Genomic DNA, 26,964 nt, shown 5'->3' with positions numbered 1-26,964 from the left:
TTTGGAGCTCGTTTACGAGGTAGAATGGGCGTCGTCGATGAAGTATTTTATTAATTTAAATGATATTTAAATTAACGTTTTTAGTGAATTCATTCTGTTAATTTAAATGATATTTAAATTAATGTTTTTAGTAAGTTCATTTTGTTATTTTAAATGATATTTAAAATTAATGTGTTTTTTAAGTGAATTCTTTTTTTATTTAGTTTAAATGATATTTAAATTAAAGCTTTATTTTGAATTTATTTTCTTAAGTTTATTTTATTGAAAATAAGATAAATAATTGATTTGAAAAATCATTTTATGAGTATATTTGATTTGAAAAGTCATTTATTTCAATTTGTTAATTGGTTTGAAAAATCAATTTTAAAAGCGAAAAACTCGTTTTGCATCGTGTGTTTTGAGCTCGATTTTAGCTCGGTTTTTAAGCCCGTTTCCTTTGCGAATTGGCACGAATCTCGAGTACACTAACCCACCTATACCAATACCCATCAACCCATGTTCGAAACCCCATACCATGGCCCAAATTCTCGTTCAAAACCAACCCCAAGCAGCCCGCATAAAACCGAATCCCTCCCCTGTTTTGCAGCTCAATTCGCGAGCCCAAAACCCACTTCAAACACTACCAAGACCCGTACCCATTAACCCTAACCCATACCCTAGTATCCTACCCATATTATCCTAGCTTGATCACCAAGAAATCCCCCAAAACGAACCCTAGAAACCCCTCCCAAAACCGATGGACAGCAGCCATGTTCAATGAGCCCGACTGCTCCTTACTCCCTTTTAACCTATTTTAAACCCTTATAAATACCACCCCTTCACCATACAATCATGCCTCTAAGTCCTCCATACATCCAAGCATCACATACAAGCTTTAAACCTCAGAAACAAACCCTAAACATCCTCCAAAAACCCTAAACAAAACCGACACACAAACTGAAACTGTTTGTGTGTCTCCTTCGAAAACCCTTTCGTTCCTCCATCAAATCACCGTAAAAATTCGAGTTTCTTGTTCCTAATTAACCACATAACATCCATCTACACATTAGACAAAGATTTACGAGCCGAATTGACCTTGAGAGCACACGAGATCCCTCGAAAAACAGAGTGAAATAACACTCTGTTTTCGCGGTTTACTCTTGTCTGTCCAGTTCTGTTTGTGCTCGTTTTTCGTGCCCAATAACCCAAATCGAGCAGGGGTTGCTTTAAGATCCTTGTTCTCCTCTCTTTCTAGTTTCCAAAACATCTTTCGGATCGAATTTTCGTCGTGAAACGAGGGAGATATCACTGTTTTAAAACTGCTGTCCAGAAACTTTCCAAAACGCGTGTTGCTTTGTTACTTCGTCGACGACGGCCTCTCGAGATAAAATCTACCATCGATTACGACCCAAGACGGTGTCAACGATACATGTAGGTTGAGGGTGCATCAAATCCCCTTCTCTTCTCTCTTTTTATTTCGTTTTTATGCCTTTTTTTTATTGTCTTTTTTTTGTTTGTTTTTTCGCTTGTTTATCGATTGTTTTAAATTAACTACGAAACTAGTTAGTCCGAGTATGAGTTAAAGTACCACCACGAACACCCGCGTTGACTTGAGATGGGAAAAGAAACCGCTCCTTCTGTCGGTCGTACACCCCTGTCTCATTTACATATCCTCGTGTTCAAGGTAGGGCATAAATAAAACAAGTTTCTAACTTCGATCTTCGTTTTCGACCCCCTTTTGTTTCGGCCAAATCGATGGACCTTAGGACCCGTTGCATGTTAGTTTAACTTCCGATTGTTAACCTATGACGTAATTAGATGACTTTAAATCAATTCAATAATCTAATTAGACACTTTAGGTGGCTTCGACGTAAGTTATAAAATCAATCGACGATTTCTGTAAATAATTGAATGCATCTATCTCTTTCACCTAATTTCTCGCTAGTATAAGAGTGCGTGATTAGCACCTTCTTATTGACACTCGATGAGTTAAATTATTTAGCGAATTTAACCTAATTGGACCCTTTAGGCCGTGTAGAATGCACCCTTGCGCGACAATCAATCAACATCGTTTTTAACTCGTTTTCTAACTTGTTTTCGATTCCTTTTCGCAATCATTCGATCTAATCAATAAATCTAACTTAGGAACTAGGTTGGCTTTGGTTGGGCCGTGGTTGAGCCGTGGTTGGCCGTGTGTTTGGCCTGTCCTATTTCGTTTGTTTGCGCATCGTTCGTTCTTTATTTTGTTTTGTCATTTGTAATTAATTTATGTTTCTTTGAGTCACGTTTTGTAATCTGTTTGTAATTAGTTCTCCTTTTTGAGTCAAAACCTTTTCTGAAAACCTTAGTTTTATTTGGTTAGACGGTTGTTCCCAATGCTTGTAGGAGCGCGATGAAACCGCATGTTGTTTAAAGCAACATGGCCCGGTTTATGCTAATGCATGCTTTGGTGCGTAGCCCAATGTCTAATTCGATGGGATTAAGTGAGAGCACGCAACACGAGGAGGGACCCACGGCCGTGTGTCATGTAGGCCGTGAGTCACTTCCCCCTTGTGCACGGTTTTCAAGGCCAAACGGCCATGTGTGTGGTCGTGTGTCGTTTCGTATGTAGCATTTGTATTTAGATCGAGTTGTATCTTTAGTTTGTTGTTGTGTCGGCATGAAATGCCTGGGTTGTAATAGGTAGATCCCAACGGCTCCCCCATTCCCCCTTAAGCCTTGTTTGTTTTATTTGTATGTTGTTAGATCAATCAACCCACATGCTAAATTACAACTTTGACAAAGTTAGTTTAGTTGCATCTAAAACGACATAGAAACTGTTGTCACATGATAGGGTTAAAATAACGTTTGCATTACATACATCGCAGTAGCTATGACCTTGTTTGAAATCCGACACTTGACTTAGTAGAGGCCGTTATTGACGGGCGGGGTTGGGTGTCCTTATGGGCTTCCCAACACGTACCCTCACCCCTTACTCAAGATCTATGGTTTGTGGATCCGTCTAAATACCATTGGATTACGAGAGTCATTCAATTCGAGTGATATAGGGTACAAGTCTTTATCTTTAATCACTCGTAGTCGATTGGCTTTATGCTTTTCGATGAAAGGTGTAAAGTTGACTTGAACGGTTCCAAGTTCCCAAAAAACTTGGTGGCGACTCTAATTTGTCTTAATTCGATTCGAAAGAACCTCGAGTCGATTATGCCGGGTGTGGATCCCTCGGACGCAGTTCCCGAGGGCCTTGTCCACAGTACCTCAAAATCTAATGCCTACTTCAGAAATGTTCCTGAGCAGGTAAAGTCTGAAATTTTACAGGTTTCAGGATTGAGTGAAGGGAGCATTCCCTTTAAATATCTTTGTATGCCAATACAGACCACGAGACTTAAAAAACAAGATTGTGAATGCCCTGTGGATAAAATCTATGCTCGTATACATGGCTATGGAGCAAGGAAGTTCTCTTATGCAGGACGGCTTGTTATAGTGAGGAGTGTGCTCAATTCTTTACATGCATACTGGGCGTCAATGTTTATCATTCCCAAAGGAATTATCAAGAGAATTGAGGCAGTTTGCAGGAATTTCCTCTGGGATAATAGTGCAGACTATAGAAGAACTCCCCTTGTGGGATGGGATACTATATGCAGGCCTAAATATGAAGGAGGTTTAGGGCTCATGGATCAAGAAGCATGGAACAAGGCCATGGTTGGAAGGCTTGTTGATTGGGTAGCTACATAAAGGGATTCAATATGGGTACATTGGGTGCAAATTAATTATCTCAAGGGTCAGGAATGGATGGACTATAAACCTAGTACAAGCTCAAGCTGGGTATGGAGGAGAATCTGCTGGGTCAAGGAGGAAATGAGAGATGGGTATGTCAATGGGAAGTGGGGTGTTCAACCAGAAGGTTTTACACCAGCTGGCTGTTATGATTGGTTCAAAGGGACTAGGCCCCGTGTCCACTGGTTTAAAGCAGTCTGGAATGGGTGGGCTCTACCAAAGCATCAATTTTTGGGATGGCTTATTGCTCATGAAGCTCTGAATACAACCGCTAGATTAGCCAGCTTTGGGTTGGACATTGAGGACAAATGCCATCTGTGTGGTTTAACTCCTGAAACCACTGAGCATCTGTTCTGTGAATGTCTTTACAGTAGAGGGATCATCAGGGAGTTGAATAAGGAGACTAGATGGAACTTTCCTATAAGGGATGTGTTGGATTGGTGTATGCAAAGGAAAGGAACAGTGCTGCAAAGGGGAGTACAAATTGCTATGATGTTGGGTACAGTGTATCAGGTTTGGCATCAGAGAAACAAAAGCAGGAATAAGAATCTGTTGATACGGCCAGAATGTGTGGCAAGATTTATCATGGAGGAGATGAGGTCACGAGTTCGAGGCCGGGATAGAGCAACAATGACAATTGCTGAGAGAGATTGGCTCAAAAGAATGCGTCTAGTAGAATGATAGTTTGATATTTGTTTGATTGCCTTTTATAGCCATATGTAATTATTCATTTTTTATTAATATAATTTCTCACATTTCAACAAAAACAAAAACAAAAAAAAAAAAAAAAAAAAAGAGACTAACTCGTTAATGTTTAGCGGAAGTACATCGACCCAAAAACGCCTACCTGGGAACCACGTCCTTACATGAGCAAGTTCGTGAGCCACTTTATTACTAGACCGCCTAACATAGGAAAATTTAACAGAGTTAAAAAACGAACAAAACGAATAAATTTCATCATAAATAAGATATAAATCACTTCGGCCTTGCTTCCGCTTGCGCAAGTCTGACTTTTTGCATTCTCATCATCCTGATCCCAATCAAATGATTCATCAGACTCCGCCCCGTAGTTTCGTGCATAACTCCTTTTCCGTGACGTTTTTGCGAATTTTTATTTGTATCCATAATTATAAAGGAAGTTTTGAAATCTAGAAAAACAGCCTGATTTGCTCTTTACTCCGTACATGAGACGTTACAATCGTGCCTTGAACCAGGTGGTGTCGAATCAAGTGACAATCGATTTCTATGTGCTTAGTTCGATCATGAAAAATCGGATTTTTCGCTATGTGTAAAGCCGCCTGATTGTCACAGAAAAGAGCCATAGGACGAGTATGATCGACACCTAACGACTTAAGAAAAGATTTCACCCAAATAACTTCACTTGTAAGTGCTGCTAGTGCTCGGTATTCGGCTTCCGCCGACGATTTCGCAACTGTCGTTTGCTTTCTAGCCTTCCACGAAATGGGTGAATTTCCTAAAGCCACATAATAGCCCATGATGGATCGTCGTGATAAAGGACATTTGGCAAAATCCGAATCAGAAAAACCTCTAACTTGTTAATCACATTCTCTCTTCAAGACTATTCCTTTATTCGGTACTCCTTTAATATAACGAATAGCCCGTAAAACAGCATCGTAATGCTCTTGACGCGGAGCATGAACGAATTGAGAAAGAATGTGCACCACATAAATCAAATCGGGTCTCGTAATAGTCAAATAAATAAGCTTGCCAACTAATCGCCTATATTTCATAGGGTCGTGTAAAAGACGTCCTTCTGCCATAGATAAATTATGATTTGGCTGAATTGGAGTATCAATTGGTTTTGCACCTTCCAAACCCGCTTCTTTCATAATATCAATAACATATTTACGTTGACTAAGAAACAACCCCTTAGAACCGGTGGCCACTTCAATTCCTAGGAAATATTTGAGCCTACCAAGATCTTTTATCCAAAAACTCCGGTCGAGAAACTGTTTAAGCCGTGTACTAGCATCCTCATTGTCACTTACAACTATCATATCATCAACATAAACAAGAATTCCGAGAAAAACTCCATTTTTGTTATAAGTAAAAAGCGAATAATCGGCCATAGATTGTTCAAAACCATACCTTGTCAACGACTTTGTCAATTTTTCGAACCAGTTTCTCGATGCCTGCTTGAGACCATATAAGGATTTGTTGAGTTTACAGACTTTGTTCGTTCCTCCTTTATCCAAACCGGGTGGCATCTTCATGTAAACTTCTTCATTTAAATCTCCATGGAGAAAAGCGTTATTTACATCTAATTGAGCAATGGACCACCCTTTGGCAACGGCAACAACAAGTAAACACCGGACACTCGTCATTTTCGCAACTGGGGCAAAAGTTTCATGATAGTCTACCCCCTCGATTTGCGTGTATCATTGTGCTACAAGTCGGGCTTTGTATCTTTCAATGGTATCATCCGCTTTATACTTTACTTTGTAAACCCATCGACAACCAATGGGTCGTTTATCTTTTGGTAACTCAACAACTGTCCATGTTCCATTTTTCTCGAGAGCTTTAAATTCTTGCATCATTGCATCTCGCCATTCTGGAATAGGAGCTGCCTCGGTATAATGGTCAGGCTCGATTATTTTGTCAATTTTGCTTAAAAAACATTTGTGATTATTAGAAAAACAATTCGTAGTAATATAATTAACCAAAGGATAACGGGTACCTGTCTTTGCGGATTTCGATTGGGCCGAGGGAGCTGGAATCGCGGGGTCTATAATCCGAGTCGACTTGCAAATATAATCTTTCTTCCAGTGTGGCTCAAATTTTTCCCGTGCACCTCGTCCCATGGGCACAACTATTTCCTCACTGGCATTATTGCGAACTCCTTCATCAATTTCGTGCTCCCTGTCAATTTGCTCTTCGTTCTCTTCATGCTGTGCATTGGGATTATTTTCCAACAATTCATCTAAAATAGCACTTTGTTGGTTTTCTATTGGCTGAGTAATGTTCTCAATATTCATGTTATTTTCATTGGCATTGTTGATGTCAATAAAGGGAAAGACGTGTTCATAAAATGTCACATCTCGACTTTCAAAAATGCGGCGTCGTTTGAGATCATATACTCTCCATCCTTTCTTGCTTGCCGGATACTCAATAAATATGCACCGTATTCCTCGCTCATTGAATTTATCTTTTGGTTTTTCCTTACTGTGCACGTAACATAGACTCCCGAAAACTCGTACATTGTCAAGGTTTGGTTTTTGGCCATATAAAACTTCATGAGGCGTTTGGCCTTTGAAAACATGGGTAGGTGTTCTATTTAATAAATACGCAGCGGTAACAACACACTCCCCCCAAAATTCAATAGGTAAATTACCTTGAAAACGCAAAGCTCGAGCGTTTTCTAAAATGTGTCTATGTTTCCGTTCCACTCGTCCATTTTGCTGAGGTGTATCAATGTTACTAGTTTGAAAAACAATTCCATGCTCACTATAATATTCTTTAAATGTCCCGGAAAGAAATTCCGTTCAATTATCGCTTTGCACAATTTTTACTTGTTTTTCAAACTGAGTTTTTACCATATTGCAAAAATTCATCATTAACTGATTTACCTCACTTTTGTCTCTCATAAGATAAACCCAAACAGCTCTACTTTTGTCATCTACAATGGTGAGAAAATATTGAGCCCCACTTAGACTTTTAACACGATAGGCACCCCATATATCACAATGAATAATACCAAATAAATTGCTATTGCGCTTATTATTCAACTTAAAACTTGATCGTGTTTTTGTTTAGCTCGACAACACGGATCGCAAATATCTTTTGAGTTCCAACTTAAATTAAAACCGATTAAACTAGAGAAAAGAGGCAAGATACTACTCGAAGGGTGGCCGAGTCTCTTGTGTCATAAGCGCGCATCACCATTATTGCTAACTCGTGCAATGGAACTGTCTCGACTTGCCTTGAAATAATAGACCCCGTCTTCATGCTCCCCCCGTCCAATCTTCACCCTCGTAGATAGGTCATGTATCACACAATGATTATTATAAAAAGTGACTACGCAATTGTTTTCTTGAATAAGCTGTTGGACGGAGATTAAATCACAATTTAATGATGGAACATAAAGGACATCTTTAAGGATAAAGATATCATTTAAAATAACTTTCCCATGCTCATGGGCAACGATATGAGAACCATTGGGGAGGCTAACAGTAGACGGTTTACGGCTATGAACATCTACCAACAAATCCCGTTTACCTGTCATGTGGTGCGAAGCACCACTATCGAGAATCCAACGATCACAACTCTTATTACTCATACCTGTATTTTTATTGCTACCTTCTGTTTTTGCCAAAAGGGTACGGAGCTGGGTTAATTCCTCCGCAGTCAGGACTCGAGAGTTGCTATTATCGTCGCCATCAACAGTGGCTGCATTTGCTCTTTGGTGGCTTCCACGACCTCCACGGCGCCTGCCGCATCGGCCTCTGCCTCTCCCCCTACTCTGGTTTCCAGGCTTGTTCCAACAATACTCCTCGGTATGCCATGGTTTACCGCAATAACCACAATGAAAAACTTCATGTTCGTCTTTTTCGAACATGCTGCTGCTTCCTAGACCACGACTTGAATCGTCAGTGATCTTAGCCGCCATACCCGAGATGGGATAATTTTTTGTGTTTATTTTGTGGGGAAAAAAGTTACAGGATCAGAGAACTTGCTCTTGATACCATGAAGAAGATGGAAATAGGTTAAAGATTTTTGTTATTGAATGAATATGAGACTACGTACAACTCTACCTCTTATATAATATACACAACTCACTATATTAGGAACTACCTCCTAATATATCTCCTAAAGAAGAGAAACAAAATAACTAAAGGATATACATCACCTAGAATATAGAGAACATGATCAAATACAATGTAACAATATAACAGAAATATATTTCTAGTATCTTCTTATTAAGTTGTTATCCATTTAAATTGTAATAATATCATCTCCTAGATTTTTAGTTTTTTTTGTATATGTTTGTGCATTTACTCGGGTATTCAGCCACATTAACGCTAAGGGTATATTACATGAATTATTTGTCTCTCTTATTATTTGCTTGAAGTTTCTCATATGATGATGTTTGATGTACGAATATCACGTGCTGTTAGTATTTGGGCTAAATATAAAGGATTTATTGAATTATAGGGGAAGATTTAAACTGAAATGAGTCTTTTCAAAGTAAACTCAATACAAGTATTATATATTAAATGTTCCGTTGCTAACATCTATAAGATTTCATTGTTTCATCCATATTTATCAAGAATAATTTTAAAACCAAAATCTAAATATTATTTTATATACACCCGTGCAACCTTGCACGAATTTCTGATGGCTATGAGTGGCTGAGTCCTCCTTGTGTGAACATGGATTGGTCTAAGTTTGTTTGGGTGGCAGAAGCCATCCTTAAACACAGATTTATAAGATGGCTTGTGATGCATGAACGATTGCTAACAAGGGATAGGTTGAAGAGAATGGGAATTATAACTGATGACATATGTGTCCTTTGTGATTCAGCTCCTGAAACTCACTCCCATCTTTACTTTAGCTGCATTTATAGTCAGAAATGCCTTCGGTGCCTGTCCAAACACCTGGGGTGCCATCTACCTAGGCAGGGCTGGACTGAATGGTGGCTTCGAAAGAATTTCCAATCTCAGAGAGGGAAGATGTCTACTGCTGCTGCTATCCTAGCCTTAATATACTCCATTTGGTGGTCCAGAAACAAATGCAGATTTGAGGGTACAATTGGTCTCCCTTGTGACGGGTTACCATTTGTGGCGGATATTTTGTGAGTTAAAATGGTAACAAAATGGGTTAGTCGAGAAAGGGGACCACATGAATAGTGTTGCAGAGAGAGAAAAAGTGGGTACTTTATGAGGTAAAATGATATCCGTCACTCAAGAGTGACGGATATGTGCCGTCACAAACAAGAATTTGTGTTGAGGGTATTCTCATGCGCCCTGATTTTGTAATTTCTAGTATTATACTACCTCTAATTCAATCTAAACTACCCACTTGCTTTTGGGTAGTCTTTGAGGCAGCACTTTGACCGCGTTTTTCTTCCTTTGTATATAATTTTTTTTACAAAAAATATAATTTATGAAAGATATTTTCATAATACAACTAAATATGTAAATTTTATCGTTCCAAGTTTTATATTTTTCTGTGAATTAACGGTCAAACTTTTCAAAGTTTGACCTCCAAAAAGCAAGTGGATAGTTTGGATTGGATTGGACGGAGTACGTGATAGAGCATTATTGAATGTTTAGTTGATTGCCTGCTTAAGTGATCAATTATGATCAACTAAGGAAGATGAAATGTTGTAATGATTGTAAGGCCTTTGTTAGCTAGTCGTGCTTGGAATGCTTGTATCATGGTTATGTTATTAATATATGGTTACCTCTTTACCAAAAAAAAAAACAAAACATGAATTTTAAGCTAGTTATATTAGAAATTTTCTCTGAATAGTGCCAAAAATAAATATAAAAAAATGGGTGAGACAACTTTTAGGGCCTGTTTGGTAATCAGCAGATTGATATTAGCAGAAGCAGATTGGTCAAGCAGATTATAAATAATAGATTAGATTAACAGGTTTGACTAGTATATTTCAATTAGCAGATTTAGTTGAAGTGTTTGATAATTAGCAGATTTTGGTTAATAGATTGTTGTATCTATGTGTAGATTGTTGACGGATTTATATTTCACAATCTACTAATGTGAATATACTGGGTAGAGCAGCATATTGGAAAACAGTATATTGAGCTCCAATCTACTCTTTCAATATGCCATTTACCAAACACTCAAAATAGTAGATTGGTGAGTCAAACATGCTAAAAGCCTTAAATATGCTTAAAATTTCTCAATCAGCCGTTTACCAAACACCCCCTAAACCTTTTCTAAAACAGAAGATCGATTTTTCAATTTCTTTTTTTTTCCCCTTATTGTGCGGTCGACTTTGGTTTGAAATATACAAACAAAAATTAAAAAAAGAAAAAAGTAACCAACCACTACTTGAAAAGTTATCGCAGATTTGAGTTCCAAAATGAGAAGTCCAATTTAACCGAAAACAAAATGGGTTTGTCCTATTTGTAAAAATTAAGGGGTACAGTCGTACAGATAGAAGATATTTAAAAATTTATCAAGGTCATTGGACTTTCTCTCTTCTCTCTCTAAAATCCCTAACCTCCATCAATCAAATTTGGTCAAATGAAATCGTCTCTCGTCAAGGCGCAAGATTATATGATCCTCTTGTGAAAAGATTTTTTTTTTTTTTTTTTTTTGTTAAGGTAAGAAAACTAGGTTGATCATCTGGGGTAGGACCAACTTATCTCATCCTTTCGAATGAGGGAGGTAAGTTGAAGCCACCGGCTATCAAACCACCTCGAAAGAGTTGGACATGAATGTCCAATAGAAGTCATAAAGTCAGCAACCTTGTTGGCTTCACGAAAGCAATGTTTAATTATCACTTCATCGAAAAAATGAAGGTCTAATTTCACATCCTTAATTCCTTAATAATACTAGAAATTTCACAAGGAATTTGCCAGGTACCTCTAATCGAGTTAATCACACATAAATTATTACCCTCCACAATTAACTTTGAGATTCCTAAATATTTAGCTGCTAAAATGCCTTCTTTTAAAGCGAGAGCTTCCGCAACAAGAATACTATTGGAACCGCACTTTTTTGCTCCTAACAAAACGACTTTACCATTGTGATATCTTATTAAATATCCTAAGGCAGCTTTACTACCTTCTATTTTCAATCCGTCAAAATTTAGCTTTAGGAAACCGTTTCTAGGTTTTTCCCACCAAATTTCTTCCTTCCTAGGATTGTTTCTAACTGACTCTTCTATCTCGGGATTGTTGAGATCCTTAAATCTCGTCACATTCCAGGTCTTAATGCAATTATTACATAAAGTAATAAGTTTGCTGATATTTAAGTTAACATTATTAAAGATAATGTCATTTATATGAAACCATGTATTCCACCAAATAAAGATAATCTTAGTGAAATCATCTCTTGAAATTAAATCTTTGAGAAAATTAAGTTTCGTTAGAAAACTTTGACTTGTAATATTATCATATTTTAACACAAACTCATTGAAACTAATAATGTTTAGGTCTTGGATGACAGATCCAATCAAGGGACATTCGTAAAAGAAATGATCTTTGCTTTCAATAGGATTGTTGCACAGAACAGAATGAGATGGGACATCAATATGACTCTTAAGAAGTCTACTTTTCGTTGGGAGACCGTCAACACAGGTCTTCCAAAGAAAAAATTTTAATTTTGGAGTAATATTCAATTTCCAAATCCACTAAAATTCACATTTGTCAAGAGCTTGATCGAACAAACCTTGCGTTAACCAAGTTGCTGTCTTGGTAGAGAAAGTTCCGTCTGCGGACAACCCCCAAATGAGGGTATCTGGAATATCATTATGTGGTAGCGGAATGTTAGTAATCTGATTAACTATATCGTTATTCACTAAACTGGATAATTTACAAACATCCCATTGTTTGTCTGAGGTTATGAAATATTTAACCAAAAGGTTAGGGTCACGGTTACTATCATCATCAATCATAATGCTTGTAAGTGGGTGTGAAAAAACCCAATTATCAGACCAAAACTTAATGTTGCTACCATCACCTACTTGCCATCTTAGTCCTTTTCTAAAGAGATTTCGAAGACTCATAAGCTTACGCCATTGCCAAGAGGATGCTGAGTTTGGCTTATGGTCAAAAAGTGAACAATTTCTCAAGTATTTTTTAGTTATCACTTTGACCCATATATTTTCCTTGTCCATAAGAATTTTCCATAAGAGTTTCAGTTGGAGAGCTTTCTTAGCTGCTTCAGACGTTTTAATTCCTAGTCCACCCGAATATTTCGGTAAACAGACTTTTTGCCATCCAATCAAATTAGGGGATCGTTGAGAGGGATTCTTGTTCCAGAGAAAATCTCTATTAATCTTGTCCAATCTTTTATGGATTGATGAGGGAAGCAAGAAGCTTTGCATTTGAAACGTTCCTTTCGAGGCTAAATTTGCATTAATTAGAGCTAGTCTACCTGTTTGTGATAAAGAATTCACTTTCCATTTTGATAGTTGATTATGAGAAGAAAGAATAATACTGTCGAAAGTATTTTTAGTAACTCTACTATCAATTATGGGACAACCTAAGTACTTACCTAGATGAGCTTCCTCGTTCATATGAAGAATACCTCTAAAGGATTCTCGAAGAGGCTAGTGCATTGAAAGGTGGATTTGTCAAAATTGATAAATTGTCCTGATATCGTGCAAAAGTTATTTAAAATAGACTTAATGGTTCTACAACTCTAATTAGATGCTTTAGCGAAAATGATAGTATCATCCGCAAAAGTGAGAAAAGGGATTTTCTCCACCCCAGATCCAATTCTAATACCAATATCACTAGAACTAAGATCACTATTTTTTTTGTAGAGATCTTGCTAAAATCTCGGCGCACATAATGAATATATATGGCGAGAGTGGGTCTCCCTGTCTAATGCCTCTAGTGGGTGTAAAAACATCACCCGGTGTCCCATTTACTAACATAGAGAACGAGACAGTTTTTATAAATTCCATGATCCATGAAATCCAAATATCATTGAAACCCATTTGTCTAAAAGTTTCCTCAATAAAGTTCCATTCTAGTCGGTCATATGCTTTCTTCATATCAAGTTTAATAGCAATCCAGCCACCTTTACCTTTTTTACGTTTAAAAGAGTTGAAAATTTCGTGGGCAAGAAGGATATTATCTTAAAAGAGTTGAAAATCCTCTTGTGAAAAGTTGTTTGCGGCGATATGATAGAGGATGTGTTTTGGAGCAATTCAAGTTTACGGATCTTTATTTGAACGAGATTTTATTTTATTTGGTTCTAGTCGAGTTGTATCCGGTCAAATGTGACACATGTTGTAGATGTCGTATTGACTATTTATTAATAAATTGATCCTTTCTTTAAAAAATAATAATAATGAGAAGTCCAAGACAATCATTTTAAACCTAAACAAAGGTCCAAATCGAGCTGCATTGAAGGAAATAGTAATCCCGACACCAATATCAGATGGACCAAAATGTAGCGACAAGTAATCGACCAAAGAAAATTCCAACCCCCTTAAAAAGAGTAGGCCATTTCGGATAATTACTTTGTTACGGGGTTTGTCATGCAACATGTACAGAATATACCAAAATGTTTACTCTTACTCTGTAGTTTGTTTCACTAAATTTCAGCACCCCTTCAAAAGCAAATTGGCGAATATTCTAATTTTATATTACAGCACTCCACGATTGATAATTCTATCTATAACATTGGAGTATATAATAAAACACATATTTATGTATGTATGTAACCAATTTAATAAAGGAAAATGATAAATACAACCTCAATGAGTTGTATTTAAATATTTAATTTCCTTTTAAATTTGGTTTAATTTAGAAATTAGAGAATAAATTACACATGAATCAATGTAATTAATACATGTATTAAATATTTATTTCTTTTTTTAATCCCGTAAATACATCATTTCCCTTCAATAAAGGAAGAACAAATATTAAAATGTGTGATTCATGTATTACTCTCCCTATTTCATTTGTGCTGTCCTAATTTTATGTTTGAAAGTCTACGACAAAAAATGATAACAAGAAAACTTCATCACTTGGCTTACAAATTTTAATTGTCGAAGAAGTGTATAACTACTTAATTAAATGTGATATTACATATTCACTTATTCTTTACTAAACTAATTAGAAGGCAAGTAATATGAGATAAACTAAGAGAAAAAATAAAATCATAAAAATGGAATTATTTATTACTAGACGAAAGTACAAAAAAGGAATTATCACCTAGTCCATCCAGTTCCAATGCTTGCGACATTCTTGTTTTCCTCACACTTAAATTTATAAGAAGGATCCTGATAACAAACGCCCCGGGGGCGCTCGTTAGGCTTAATATTCAGACAAAGTTGGTTATAATCAGAGTGGAAGAAAAAAAAAAAGCATATCTTAAAACTAACCTTCAATTAGGGCGGATGATTCGCATAGTTGACAAAACATAAACCACAACTCAGATGAGCAGGCGTTGTACCAAGCAGTAGCTACCACAAGTCCATAACCTCGCCACCATGCGAAGGTGTGCCTAGCCATGTCAATCGCCTTTCTTCCCCTCACGACTAGAAGTGACAACCGTGGTGGTGCACAACGGTGGTCGTTGGTGCCGATGTGGTAGTGGTTGACGTCAAAGGGAGGAAATTAAGAAGAAATTAAGTAATGAAATGGGTATGGGTTTCACAATGAGGAAAAGTAGTTAGACGATAGAGCAACAGAACATCGAATTAACCGGCTGTAATTTCTTGGGTCTTGCCTTTTGATTGGAGGATGGAGTTGCTAGTTGGATTATTTTAGGAGAGAGAAATAATTAATTAATCATATTGTCAGAAGCAATGCTATTAACGACAGCCCCTGGGGCGTTTATTATCTTTTGCCTTAAGAATTATTATGTTATTATAGTCTCTAATTTCTATAGAAACAAAATCATATTGGCTTGACATTTACACTTGTCAAGGCTGTACTTTTATTTTATCATTAATTAAAACTATCAACCTTTTTTTAGGGTTATTTCATAACAATAATCCATCCTATTGATGGTCTGCAATAATCACTCCATCCTATCAATAATCTCAATTAAATCAAACCTAAGCATCATACCTTTTAATAACGAACCAGCTGATTTTTTTTTTTTATGTTTATGTGTATCAAATAAACTAAGTACTTGATTCATTACTTGAAAATATTACACATAAACATCACATATACCAGCTATGTTGTCAAAAAAACTATCAAATATTCAAACATAAACTTAAAAAAATATCAGCTGGTTCGTTATTAGAAGGTATGGTGCTTATGTTGGATTTAATTGGGATTATTGATAGGATGGAGTGATTATTGCAGACCACCAATAGGATGGATTATTGTTATGAAATAACCCTTTTTTTTATTATTATAAGCTTTTGACTGAATAAAATTACAAATATTTGAAGTTATATGAAACATTTTATATAATGGTAGTATTTTACAAATGTAATTACAAACAAGTCATTGAACCAAATAAGCTATGCTTTCTTACACTAGTTGTTCGCGGAGTTCTAAGGCTCATCTCCGTCCTTTTCAAACTATAAAGCTTGTGTAATTCGTAAAAGATTTATTGTATATTATTTTCTTAAACAATAATTAATTGTCTTAAGTATAATCCAAGGCGATAACAGAAAAGGACGTGAACTTTCCAGCGCTCCTAAATTTAGGATTCGCAGGTAACAAAAATAATAAAGAGTTGCGTATGAGATCCAAATAAAGACAAGGAAAATACACTGCTTGCTCCTTTAAAAAAACCCGTCATACAAATTGAGAGATACATATGCTTACAACAAATTCCTCCTATAACAATCAATATCAGTTGCATTAAGTTTCTCCTACTATAACAATCAATATCAGTTGCATACAAATTCATCCGTCTTGCGTTGGCATTGCTGGCGCAACCCGTCTATTTTCTTTTCATATTTGGCCATCAGTTTCAAATGAATGCCTTCCTCCTGATACCAAAAATCAACACAGCCAGAACAACATTTTTAAGTAAACATTTAACATTCAAACCTAAAGAAGAACGTAACCTCAACAAAGCCAGACACAAACACGGACGCTCTCCTTTCCTTTTCCTCTTTAAACCTCCCACATGACCAAGCACAAACTCTCTATATCTCCTTCTCCTCATTCATCCATTCATGCCTCTCTTAATATGACTAAAACCAAGCTCAAACTCTCTACATCTCCCTTCTTCCTCCTACATACATTCCCCTATCTCTCTTTCTCCCTCTCTCCCATCCCCCTGCCTGCCTCCCTTTCCCATACATCTGTTTAAGCAAGAATCAATGGTGGACACAACACACATACACTCTCCATCTTTCCCTCAGGAATACGGGGCGATCGAGTCGGGGTTCGCGAAACATGAGAACAAAATCAAACATAGACGTTCTCTCCCTCTTTTCCATTACATCCCTAATTCCCTCTCAGTCTGAACAAAAACAATTACCAAGCATTGAGTCTTCCTCCCTCTCCCCATCCCCCTTTTTTCAGTTCCCTCCCAATATAACCAAAACCAATCAATAACAAACTAGAATACTAACACTCTAACTACACTCCAAACAATGACCACTAATTAAAGAAAGGACCAATTTGGGGTTACAAAGGTCCGAGATGGTAACGACGACAACAGAAAGAGGTAACAAATGACCCAAATGAAGACAAATCAATTGTGTGCTGTCAATTACGGTTTTAGTCAGAATTAAAGAGCTACTGGAAATAACGTAAGTCAGAGGTGTAACAAACATTTGGTTGTTGTTAATGGAGCAGTTTTACGGTTCATGGAACTATAATCAAGTGTGTGCGGTCAATTACGTTTTATGGAACTTCTATTTTAAAGCAACCATAAACCCACATACCCTATCGTAAGCTAATAAACATCTTCCTTCGGCAGTACTTCTTCTAACATGAAAAACAAAATCATACGAACATAATCCTCCTATAAGGTATCAGATAGAACATCAAGAAAAGATTCTCAAATCGTTAATACCATCATTGAAATCCATAAATAAATGCCTAGAAAATACATACTTTTGAGGCACTATTTAGTACGAGGTAATAATTATGGTTATTGAAACGATATGTGGCGAGGGTTTAATGGGGTATCTTCTAGTTAATTAGCATAAGACCGTTTCATGCGGGTCGATCTGAAAAGCCATAGTAACTATTCTAGATTCTTGCATTTATATATAAACCAAAGGAAATAGTGCTTGTGTAGCAATTACAGAAAAATACACCATAAAACACACCTTAAAATCACCATGCTCCTCCACTTTGTTCACCAGCAGATCAACCTAGATTCACCAAGGCCCTTGCACCACCAACTACCGCCGTCGGTTTACCCTTTGAATCCGTTTCTCTCTAGGGCGCGGTGAAAAAATTGTTGTCATAAGCATATGCTCTACTCATATCGAGTCTAGACACCAACTACAAATGAAAGTGGCAGGGTAGCAGATATTAGTACTTCCTTTTCAAGATTAAAAAAAGAAAAGTGATGGTCTCTTGTGCAGAGAGGCAAGGGTGAGTTTGTTGATTTTTCAATATATATATAAATGTTTGTTTTGGATTGAACGTGCCACTGATCATGTGTTTCTTACTATAACATGTCATGATTGCTTCAATGATTAGATGTGTATTGCTGGCTAGGAGTATTCTTATAATTCTAGAGATTTATTGTTTCATGAAGCAGAGAAAATGATTATGCCCAAATATTGGCTTTTTAAGGGTAATTACATCAAATAAAATGTTTTTCGGTCAATTTATATGAAATACTCTGATAAAGTTTGGTCCAGAAGCTATCGAGTAACCAAAATGAATACTACGAAGTCGCTATTTTTGGGATATGTGATGCTATATATCAGCCAGAATTAACTGTGCCAATCACTAATCCGAAATCTGAATAAATCATCAGCATATTATACAACAAACGAATACAAAATGCACAAATTTACTAAGAATAGACCTTGGCATAACAATACCTCAAATTCCTTAAAAAAACAAAAACCAAGACCTCCAGACTCGACGAGCAATTTAATTGTAAAACAAGACCTCCAAGGAAAAGTGCCACAAATCCATTAACAGAATAGTTCGATGAACCATAAACCAAGTCAAAAGTGCTTTCTCGCTCATTTGAAAGCAACACAAACAATTTGGTCTTTAACGAACTTATCTTCAATATTATTTCTAGTTTGGACCGAAGACTGATTCCGAATATCAGAAAGTGAAGTTTCACGAACTTTACCCAAGGAAAAGTGCCACTAATCCTTTAACAAAAACAGTCCCATGATTATAACTGAGAGCACTAAATAGCACAAACGACACCTTACAGCTTACAACTATTTAGATTTTAGATTTACTATTGAGTGATGCTTTCCTAAAGGAAAGTTCGTTATTAATATTTTGAGTAGCTCGACAAATCCAAAGATAATATACATATGTAGAGTGCCTTTTAAGGCTGGGTTCTATATAACAAGCAAAGCAGCCTCATAACATGTTGTCCTCAGCCTATTCCAAGTTTAAAGTAGTTTAACCTGGTTTTCATATTCCACATTATGAGGCTGGGTTGGCGCCTATTGTTTTCATATTGATTAAACAAAGATAATATACATTTCTAGAGTGCCCTGTACAATCAGATTATATGATGCTGGGTTCTATAGAAGACTTAAAGAGCAGCCTCAGCCCTCAAGAACCCATATAATTGTAAATTGATCGGCATCAGCCGCTTCGTACAGTATCACACTAACTAAGAACTATTGTTACAAAAAAACATAAAGCCCACTTAACTAATAATGACATCATCTGAAAGTCATTATTTACGCATAACATGTACTACCCGCCCTTTTTAGAGACCCGTTGACCAGCTTTGACCGACCTTGGGAGCAGTGATGGTCCTTAGAAGTGTGTACCAGAGTTATCTTGTGTTGTGAGTTAGGGGTGGTACTCGATAGAGTAGAGGCTACTCGATCGAGTAGCTTGGATACTCGATCGAGTAGAGGCCACTCGATCGAGTAGCGTCTTTTCAGCGAGGGTTTATAATCGCGTTTTGTTAAATCCGCAAATCATTTCCGCCTCTTTCTCCTAAACCTAAATGTTGCCCTTTCCTCTTCCTTTCACCATATGTACTCCATGGAATCCCTTGAAGGTTCTTATGCCTTAGGAGTGCGTAGCTTGAGTCGGGTAACGATCCTTTGCCAAGTTCTCCTCTTGTAGGTATGTCGTCATCATCATCTGTGTCTTGTGTTTTCAGTTAGGATTAGAATGGTAGTAATAGATGATTGTATTGTGTATATAGGTGTTGCTTGATTGCTGGATATTGCGTGTGTTGGCATGGAACGGTTACAGTTGCTTAAAGGTAGGTTCGCCTACTCAGTTCCTATGGATGGTCTAGTGTGTCGGTTGTTGAGTCGTGATTGTTGTGCTGTTGTAGTGTTTGTGTGGCAGCGTATATGCGGTAATTGGTTGATGTATACAGTTTGTTGGTTGTTGTTGTATTTCAGTTGTCTGCGATTGTTTGTCTCTGGTTCTCGAGGTGCGTCCTCGGCTGAGTGGAGTCACTTGCGGGAGTGGCTTCACGCCCTAGTTTCGCCCTCCGTGGAACCCGCCACGGGAGGGGATATGCACATTAATGGGACAAGGTTATCGCTCGGTATGATGAGCGAGGATTTAATGGGTACGGCTGCGGTCCCCCCATCGTCGTGGTGGTCCGGTGGACGATCGGTGTGAGATTGATTGGAGTGGGTGTGATTGTGTGTGACTGGTTCTGCTGTGTTGTGTTGATAATTGTTGTTGGTTCATGTTGAGTCTTGCCTCGGTTACTGACCTTGTGTGGTTGTCTTGTTTGTTTATGTGTCTGTCGTGATCCCTTATGGTGAGCGATCGGTCTTAGCAGTCTTGATGTGGTTGATAGCTGGAGTCCTGGCGGGAATGAGTCGTCACGAGTTCTGGTAGAGATAGTGTGTAGTTGATGAGTCGTATCTTTATTTTGTTTGTTGGTTGTAATGTTTATAAATGTAACCATAATTGTTCTTTTATCGACTTTTGATGATTACTTACCTCGGGCAACCGAGATGGTAACGCCTTTATATGCTAAAGAAGGCCTAGTTAAGCCTCCTAAGAATATGGGGGTGTTACAAAGTGGTATCAGAGCGACGATTTTGGAACCTGTAACAAATGAACCTAATGAACGTAGTGAGTCTAATAAAATGAACCTGGTGTATGTATAATGGGAGCCCCAGCTGATGCTAGGTTTTGGGTGAGTAGGCGCCCTCATTTCAAAATCTTGGCCCCATTGTACTTAAGCCAGTCACTGGGTATGGGAATGTGGAGTCCGTGAGTATGTGCTTAACGTGTATGTTGATTACGTTGGAACTATCTGTGGTCGAGTCTCTGTTGAAGTTGATATAGGCATGATACCGACCTACCATTTATCCTTTAGAGGTGAGTCAAATACCACCGTTGAGAGACGTGTGGGAGGTCAATCCTCCCAAGCACGTCACTCCACCTCTAGCATTGAGTCACCATCTAGCATAGAAATGATGAATATGATGCGGGAAATGAACTTAGGTGTTAATCAAATTCGTGATGACCAACGACTTGCATTACATCCTATTTATGATCATTTTGCTAGGCAAGGAGTTATCCAACCCAAGGGGCCACACCCTTCATTCTATACTTATCCTCCGGGTGGATTTCCTCCTCCATCTCCTATTCCCCCTTCCCCTCCTCCCCATGATGCAGGTACATTTGCTCACTATAAACCCGACCCGGACTTTTGTGGTTCGGATTATGGGGTAGAGGCATTGCAAGGAAGCTATGGAGGAAATGGTGGGATTAGTAGTTATGGTGATGGTCTTGGTAGTGGCCATGATATTGGTGAGTATGTCACTCCTCTTCAAGGGGATGACTCAAGTGGAAGTGGCCAACAAGGAGAATCAAGTGGTAGTGGAAACAAGAAGAAGAAAGGGAGGAAGGGGTTCAATTTTTGGCCTTTTTCTTAGTTGATTGATGAAGAAATCCCCCGAATTCATGCTAGCTTGGGGGGGGGGGGGGGTAGCAAGTTGAGTAAGTTTTTCATTGCTTTGCATATTAGTTTAGATCTTGCAACCCATTAAACATAACCCCTAATCCTTGTTTTGTGCTTTGAGCCATTTTTATGGTTTGATTGGGTGATTTGGATAGTTGGGACATTGAGGACAATGTGATGTTTAGCTTGGGGGGGGGGGGGGAGGGTTGCATTTGCATATAGTGTAGTTTGCATGTAGTGTAGAAAATTTAAAATTTTTTGAGAGAAATTTTTGCTTTGTGCTTGCTTGTTGCCTACTTTCTTCTTTGCTTATCCTAACAATAGCTTGTTTCTAATGATTTATTATTTAATGATGGGATATTAGCTACATGGGGATGTCTTGACATAGTAGGTGGGAGATGGAGAATGAACCAAATAGGCTTGATCTTGACTTTTGGCAAGCTACAAAATTGATAAGGTAGAACCTCCTTTAAGGCCATTTCATCTTTATTTGGTCTCACTTAGGTGAGTGTAGGTGTCTCCTTATAATGTGTGTTATATCAAAACGCACAAGTATGGTCTTCATGTCATTTCTTGGTAAGCACGCATTCATTTGTTTTAGCATTTTGGAGCCATTCACATGATATTTTAGCCTTTTTGACCCCTTCACAAAATTTATCCTTAGCTACATCATTGAAATTGCCTACCCTTGTTGAGCTAGTAGCTTAGTTGGATAGTGTTTGGATGCTCATTGGGATATGTTTGGTTGTTTGAAGTCATGTGAGCTTGGTCTTAATGCTCAAAAAAAAAGAAAAAAAAAAGAAATGAAGAATTGAAAAATTTGGAAAAATGAAAGAAAATGAAAAAATGAATGAATGAGAAAAATCATGAAAAAAAAGAAGTATGCATTAAAAAAGTGAAAAAGAAAGGAAAGAAGAAGAAGAAAAGATATGAGAAATTCTCAAGCTTTATTCATTATATTTTGGAGAAATTTCTTATGGTTTGAATTGCAAAATTGGGTTAGAATTGGGATTGAGCATCCTTGCATTTTGGTAGTTTCTAGCTTGACTTAGCTCCACATTACCATAACTCTTTTGTTCCCCCTTCTTACCCATGTTTATTTGCCTTCTTTTCAAGAAAGGTATACTTAAGTGGTCCTCTACAAAACAATCTATAAGGTCCATCTTGCAAAATATCGAACAACTTGAAAATAGTTAGAACAAACCTTGAGGAGTTTTACTTCCCCAAGGCAAAGAAAGACACAACTAATAACAATATAAGAAAATCTAAATCAAGTTAACACCGTCCCCGGCAACGGTGCCATTTTTGGTCGGACTCTCGAGGAGGTTTAGTTTTCGGTACTTGTCGTTAGGAGCACCTAGACCAAAACACAATTTATAACTTCACAAAAAACTCTACAATTAGTAAAGAGGCAAGTAAAGGTCGGATCCCAAGGGACGGGAATTGAGATGAGATTTTCTATTGCAACTAGTGGTGTCTAAGGGTGTCACAAATTGGGGTTTGAAATAGAAGATCACTAAACTAAATAACAATGAAAGTAAACAAGCAAGATGAATAAAAAGGGATGTAAACAATTGATAAAATGCACTAGGGTGTCATGGGGTCATAGGGGATTCATGGGAATTGATCATACAAACATATTCTCAAATTATAAGCAAGCAATTATTGTTGTGATGGATCGAGTTGGTTTATGTCTTAAAATCCTAGGAAAGTTTGAGTCCCGTAGCCAAATCGATTAGATTGTACAACACCTACAAGTCGACTTAATCTTCCCTACTCAACTATATGCATGGTCTAATGAGACTCAATTTGGTTTATGTCTTACAAGTCTCATTGAAAAGATAGGTGATGGGTAAAAAATACAAAGGATGAACAAGAGAGAGATTAAAGAAATGAAACTTGTATTAAAACTTGATTAAATGTTGATTACAAGATTAAAGAGATATTTGATTGATATTAACTACACTAGAGATTGCTAAGAAGAACATCCTCTTCTAATTAGCCTAATGGGGTATTTATAGTGGGGATTAGTTGCATAAATTAGGGTTTACTAAGGACTTAAATGACGATTAATTCCTTGAGGAATCGCCGGTCTCTAGGGAGACTCCGGTCTCCTTTTCGCCGGTCTTAGAAAAATATGCGCATCCTTCCTTGAAGCTTGTAGAAGACGAAATAGCTGTTAGAGAATCCGGGCGTCCAGGGCACGGGACGGGCGGATTTGGGTGATTCTGGACGGGTGTCCAGATGGGGAAGATGGGCGGATTGGGCGTGTTTTGGACGGATGTCCACAGGGTGAAGACGCTCGGATTGTGGATGCGGGACGGGCGTCTTGTGGACAATCCGCTCGGATTGTCTTACAGCTTCTTTCTTTCTTCTTTTCTTCCCTTTTCTTCATAGAATCCTTGAGGATTTCCTCGGGGATGCAAGGATCTTTTCTCATCATTGCCCATCTACTATAATATGTACAAAGGACTTCTAATCTTGTCTTCTCTTTGATGCTTGGTCATTGAATTCAATCAATTTAGCTTCATTTTGTCATGAAAATGCAAGGTTTGCACTCCTTTTCTACCAAGGATACAAAACCTCAAAGAATATGCAAAACAAAGGACTAAAGACAATAAATGACCCAAATATGCACTAAAAAGCATGGGAACAAGGCTAATTCGGGGACTAAATATGCTCTAATTATGGTCACATCAGAACCTATAAGAGATTTATAAGAGTTATCACACTAATTGTGGAGGAGACAAGCTCCAACAATCTCCCACTTGTCCTCACAAGTGTATGTGCGATAACCGATTCTCATATCCTAAAATTTCTCCCACTCAGTGTAAAACAATTTGCAAAATCTGTATTCACAAAGGTCTTATTTTACAAGTGATCAATATCAAGAGTGGTTTCCCCGACTAGAGAGTAACTTAACTGATAAACGAATCATCATTCGAGCATGGCCATGCATTTCAGTTACAACTCCTCGAGTAATACGAGAAATAACTAAACACGATAAAGGTTGGATATTTTCTTTAACTCGAATCCTGAGATATAAGCACAGTATGAAATGGCCCGGAAAAATCGCTTAGCCTCTGTTACTACATGAGACCATGAGAAAGAAACCAAAGTCACCCAAAAACTGCCTTAATCTCAAGAGACAGTCGATAGTCAAAAGAATCGACTCTAAGAACACAATGAACGTCCAATCCACGACCTGGCACCGAAGGTTTTAAAAATTTAGGACTCCATTACGTTGTCACAAAAATTGTCCTACGAGGTATCGTTATAACTCGTATCTGTGATCGATCAGCCAACCGTTTGACTTATGGCTCGTTGAACCCACCATCAATCGACTGCACAATATAATAGCCAGAGTTATCAACTCATGTAGGCGATTACGGACCAAAACAAATATAATGTAATTCAGTTCACTTTGTGGCGTTCAATGTTGTCATTACAATCCACATGAAAAACAAAATATGAAATAAAACGATGAAGTTATAAATAGCATATGGAAGAGATAATGTATCAAATTCATAATCAACTAGTACAACTCAGGAACACGTTTAATTCCCATGGAAATAACATGCCCTTCATGCTTATCATAATTCAACGGTTTAGTGAGAGGATCCGCGATGTTGTCATCCGAAGCTATCTTGTCAATCACTATCTCCTCTTGCTCCACGTAATCACAGATCATGTGAGCTTTCCGATGTACATGTCTAGACTTGTTGCTAGACTTTGGCTCCTTAGCCTGGAAGATGGCACCTCTATTGTCACAATATATGGTGATCGGGTCATTCGAACTAGGAACTATCGTAAGTCCTTATAAGAATTGACGCATCCATATAGCTTCCTTTGCTGCTTCCGAAGCGGCATAGTACTCGGATTCAGTAGTAGAATCTGCTACAACATCGTGTTTGGAACTCTTCCAGCTGACCTCAGCACCATTAAGAGTGAAGACGAACCCGGACTGAGATTTTGAATCATCTCGATCCGTTTGGAAGCTAGAATCTGTGTAACCGATTGCGCATAGCTTAATATCTCCTCCATAAGTTAATACCCTATCCTTAGTCCTCCGTAGGTACTTAAGGATGATTTTAACAGCTACCTAGTGTGTTTCACCTGGATTCTTTTGGTACCGACTCGTCATACTCAATGTATATGCCACGTCTGGACGTGTGCATATCATGGCATACATGATTGATCCTATGGCTGATGCATAAGGAACACGACTCATGCGCTCAATCCCTTCAGGTGTCGTGGGTGACTGAGACTTGCTCAAATGCATCCCAGAAGTCATTGGAAGGTTCCCCTTCTTGGAGTTGGTCATGCTGAACCTTTCAAGAATCTTATCCAAATAAGACTCCTGACTTAGTGTAACATCCATCGTGATCTATCTCGGGTAGATACGGATTCCCAATATGCGTTGTGCCTCACCCAGATCTTTCATCTGGAAATGGTTCTTCAACCATCATTTAACCGAAGATAAGAGAGGAATGTCATTCCCAATCAAGAGTATGTCATCGACATACAATATCAAGAAAACAATCTTGCTCCCACTCGACTTGATATATAAGCATGGTTCCTCGACCGATCGAGTGAAACCATACTCTTTTATCACCTGGTCGAAACAATGATTCCAAATCCGAGAAGCTTGCTTAAGTCCATAAATGGAACGCTTAAGCTTGCACACTTTCTTAGGATTTTCAGAATCAATGAAACCTTCGGGTTGCACCATGTACAACTCCTCCTCCTCCAAATAACCATTTAAGAAGGCGGTTTTCACATCCATTTGCCAAATTTCATAGTCATGAAAAGCGGCAATCGCTAAGATTATCCGAATGGAACGCAGCATAACTACGGGTGCAAAAATTTCATCATAATGCAATCCGTGCACTTGAGTGAAACCTTTTTCCACTAGTCGTGCCTTATAGGTATCTGGTTGCGCATCTACAAAATGCTTTATTTTGTAAAGCCATTTGCACTGTAGAGGTTTTACCTTATTAGGTAAATCAACAAGATCCCATACGTCATTCTCATACATGGAGTCCATCTCGGATTGCATGGCTTCAAGCCATAGCTTTGAGTCGGAACAGGCCATGGCACCTTTATAGGTAGCGGGTTCATTACTCTCTAGGAGCAAAACGTCATTCTCCTCGACCATACCAATGTATATGTCTGGAGGATTAGAGACTCTACCCGACCTCCTAGGTTCCTGAGGAATATTAACCGTATCATCAGTTGAATGAACAACTTCCTCCATCTGTTCCTCGGTTGTTGGTTCTGGAATCTCCGATAGCTCGAAGGTTCTATTACTTGACTTGGTCTCGAGAAATTCTTTCTCTAAGAACGTCGCACTAGCCGCAACAAAAACTCGATGTTCGGTAGGCGAATAGAAGTAATGACCAAACATTCCTTTTGGATAACCAATAAAGTATGTCTTGACCGATCGCGGGCCGAGCTTATCCTCGTGTCTCCACTTGACATAAGCCTCGCAGCCCCAAACCCGAATAAAGGACAAGTTGG

At 38.0% G+C, this 26,964-nt stretch overlaps 1 protein-coding gene across 1 annotated transcript; it reads left to right on the top strand.

The window, feature by feature from the left end:
- Positions 1-3,768: 3,768 nt before the first annotated feature.
- Positions 3,769-4,434, top strand: LOC141632773 (uncharacterized). The gene has a single exon (XM_074445287.1). It carries the CDS (start codon positions 3,769-3,771, stop codon positions 4,432-4,434), a length of 666 nt encoding a protein of 221 aa, XP_074301388.1.
- Positions 4,435-26,964: the final 22,530 nt, after the last annotated feature.

This window comes from Silene latifolia, chromosome Y (assembly GCF_048544455.1).
Source record: "Silene latifolia isolate original U9 population chromosome Y, ASM4854445v1, whole genome shotgun sequence".
NCBI classification, from domain to species: Eukaryota; Viridiplantae; Streptophyta; class Magnoliopsida; order Caryophyllales; family Caryophyllaceae; genus Silene; species Silene latifolia.
This window is presented reverse-complemented; position numbering and strand designations above follow the sequence as displayed.

Excerpts from the sequence above, each read along its gene's own strand:
- LOC141632773 (XM_074445287.1), top strand. The coding sequence starts at position 3,769 with ATGGACTATAAACCTAGTACAAGCTCAAGCTGGGTATGGAGGAGAATC.